This window comes from Octodon degus, unplaced genomic scaffold, assembly GCF_000260255.1.
Source record: "Octodon degus isolate 3935 unplaced genomic scaffold, OctDeg1.0 scaffold00001, whole genome shotgun sequence".
Classification (NCBI taxonomy): domain Eukaryota; kingdom Metazoa; phylum Chordata; class Mammalia; order Rodentia; family Octodontidae; genus Octodon; species Octodon degus.
In genome coordinates, this window is record NW_004524577.1 from 8,458,809 (window position 1) to 8,462,111 (window position 3,303).

Here is a 3,303-nt window from a genome sequence, read left to right on the forward strand (position 1 = left end):
AAAAAAAAAAAAAAAACTTAGTGATGAATGCTTCTGATGGAAGTTTGGAAAAAGTGATATGGAAGCTTAGTAGAGAGAATTGTACTTGTAAGTATACCTGTAATCTCAGGGACTTGAGGCTAAGGCAGGAGGATTGCAAGTTCAAGGCCAGCTCGGGCAACTTGGCAAGATTATGTCTCAAAATTAAGTGAGACAGATTAAACCTTGGGATTTAAGCCCCACTGTTGCCCTCTCTCTAAAGGATATTGGCCATATTTCACTTGAGTCTTGAAAAGGAGGTTCACCAGACTGGTATTGTCCTTCCCAACAGAAACCTCTATCTGCCCCATGTTTGTTGCCCAGGTTGTGGGGCATTGGTAGTTAATATTAAAAATAAAGTGTTTGCTTTCCCCTTAGACCTGGGCATAGTAGTGTCTTCAAAGACATAGGCACAGCAAACTGACTCCACTCAGCCCCTCCCCATATCCTCCCCTCTTCTCAAAGCAATCGAAGGCATCTTTGTTTTCCTACTAGGTGAGTTGTCTATGGAGGAGCTACTTAAGCAGTATGCAGGAGCCTATGCCTCTGATGCTTCTGCTCCGGGATCTGGGAGTAGTGAAGAAGATGAAGATGAGGAGGTTGAGGCTAACACCTCTGAATGCGAGCCAGATGGGGCCACAGAAGCTGAAGAGGCTCCTCATGAAGATAGTAGCAGCCAGTCAGGTGATAGTGTGTTTTGAGGCAGGAACTGGGGAAGGGCTGGGTTGGAGGAGCAAGTATGGTAAGCACTAAGCCTTGATCTTATGGTGTAGATTCTGCTGAGGAACAGAGCGAGGATGAAGAAGATGAGCATTCAGAAGAGGAAGAAACAAGTGGGAGTTCAGAATCAGAGGAATCTGAGTCTGATGAATCTGAGGATGCTGGATCGCAAAGCCAGGCAGATGAGGAAGAGGAGGAAGATGATTTTGGGGTGGAATACTTACTTGCCCGTGATGAAGAACAGAGCGAGGCAGATGGAGGCAGTGGGCCTCCCACGCCAGGGCCCACCACCACTCTAGGTCCTAAGAAAGAAATTACTGACATTGCTGCAGCTGCTGAAAGTCTCCAGCCCAAGGGGTACACCTTGGCCACAACCCAGGTATCCTCAGGCCCCTGCTTTTCTGCTTTCTTACATCTTAGCATTCCAGTTTCTAATGAGAATGTCTCAGTTTCACTGTGGTAATTCTTTTTTTTCCCTTCCTGCCAGGTGAAGACACCCATCCCCCTCCTCTTGCGAGGCCAGCTCCGGGAATATCAACATATTGGGCTTGATTGGCTGGTTACTATGTATGAGAAGAAACTTAATGGGATTCTTGCAGATGAGATGGGGCTAGGGAAGACTATTCAAACCATCTCCTTGCTTGCTCACTTGGCTTGTGAGAAAGGTAAGGAGGTAGGACCCTTCCTGAGCCCTCTTGGCCAACTCCCTGAGGACCTAATTCAGTGGTGATTTTAATGAGGTGAAATACTTGTCTCTAGGAACTGCTCCTGGAGGATAGTGTAGGTGCTTTGGTTCTTAGGGATAGTCATTCATAGGAGAGGATGATCAGGAAACAAAAGTTCACATACTCTTATTATGTCTTATTCCTTTTTTAATCAGGTAACTGGGGTCCCCATTTAATCATTGTTCCTACCAGCGTGATGTTGAACTGGGAGATGGAGTTGAAACGTTGGTGCCCCAGCTTTAAAATCCTTACTTACTATGGAGCCCAGAAAGAGAGGAAGCTCAAGCGGCAGGTTTGACTCTCCATGTGGTCACCTTGATCCATTGATGTCACATTGTGTTTTTAGGCCCTTTCCTCATATGAGTTTATTTTCCTGTTCTTTCTGCTGAGAGGTTTTCATTTCTTACATAGTATCTTACCTTGAGAACCTTAGCATCTCTTCTGTTTGCCCTAATTTTCCTTTTACTGTACTATTTATATTTACTTATTTTTTATGTATTTGGTACAGGGTCTCACTATGCAGACCAAACTTGTAGTGATCCTCCTATTGTCAACCTCCCCAGTACAGGGATTACAGGGATGCTGTAACACATCTGGTCTCTGTGGCTGGCTCTGTGGCTGTCCCCGTGGGTGGGGCAGGTGCAGCATGTGGTACCAGGGGTCAAACCCCGGTCCCTGTGCTTGCCTAAGTGTATTTTTTTTTTTTTTTTAAACAGTACTGGGGATTGAACTTGGGACCTTGGGCTTGCCAGGCAGGCACTTAAGCTATCTCCCCAGCCCTGTTTTTTCCTTCTGGTACTACAGATTGAAGACAGCCTTTGTGCTGAACTATCTGGCAATTTTTCCCCTTTTTGTCTTTTTTGAGACAGGGTCTTGCTATGCAGTTCATTCTGGCCTTGAGCTCAGTTTGTAGCCCACACTTGTCTAGAACTCGTAGTGATGCCCCTGCGTGCTGGGATTACAGGTGTGCACCTCCACACCTAAGTTTTTGTTTTTATTTTTGTTGTTGTTATTGTTTTGTTTTTGTTTTGAGACAGGGTCTTACTATCTAGTTCATTCAGGCCTTGAACTCACTGTGGAGCTCAGGCTGTCCTGGAACTTGTGGCAATCCTTCCTCAGCCTCCCGAGTGCTGAGTTTACAGGCATGTGCCCCATGCCTGGCCCCAAACTTGAGATCCTTTTGCCTCAGCCTCTTCAGAATGCTTAGGTTGTACGTGGTCACCATGTCTGCTTCATTCCACTGTCTTCTGCTGTCTCTAACCCCTTCCCCTTAGGGCTGGACCAAGCCCAACGCCTTCCATGTGTGTATCACATCTTACAAGCTGGTGCTGCAGGACCACCAGGCATTCCGTCGCAAGAACTGGCGCTATCTCATTCTAGATGAGGCTCAGAATATCAAGAACTTTAAGTCTCAGCGCTGGCAGTCACTGCTTAACTTCAACAGGTAGAGATGGAAATGACAATACATTGGAGGGTTGGTTTGGGTTGAGAAGTGTATTAGGGATGTTGGGAAAGTTTGGTTCTTCCTAACCATTCTCCTCCTGGTTCCCTCTTTTTGCAGTCAGAGGCGCCTGCTCCTCACAGGAACACCCTTGCAGAATAGCCTCATGGAGCTGTGGTCGTTGATGCACTTTTTGATGCCCCATGTCTTCCAGTCTCATCGAGAGTTCAAGGAATGGTTCTCTAATCCACTAACTGGCATGATTGAGGGCAGCCAAGAGTATAATGAAGGTCTAGTCAAACGACTCCATAAGGTAGGGGAACAGGATCTTTAACTTTTTTTTTTTTTTTTCTTTCCAGACCCGGGGATTGAACTCAGGCCCTTGCACTTGTCTGTCTG

The 3,303-nt window shown here is 46.3% G+C and overlaps 1 protein-coding gene across 1 annotated transcript in view; it reads left to right on the forward strand.

Moving 5' to 3' along the window:
* Positions 1 to 3,303, forward strand: part of Srcap (Snf2 related CREBBP activator protein) — a 68,685-nt gene that overhangs the window by 23,101 nt on the left and 42,281 nt on the right. Inside the window, exons 11-16 of the mRNA XM_023710065.1 lie at positions 514 to 702; positions 792 to 1,117; positions 1,226 to 1,403; positions 1,619 to 1,755; positions 2,738 to 2,907; positions 3,025 to 3,217. Coding sequence (XP_023565833.1) covers positions 514 to 702; positions 792 to 1,117; positions 1,226 to 1,403; positions 1,619 to 1,755; positions 2,738 to 2,907; positions 3,025 to 3,217 — 1,193 coding nt within the window. The remainder of the gene's footprint in view (positions 1 to 513; positions 703 to 791; positions 1,118 to 1,225; positions 1,404 to 1,618; positions 1,756 to 2,737; positions 2,908 to 3,024; positions 3,218 to 3,303) is intronic.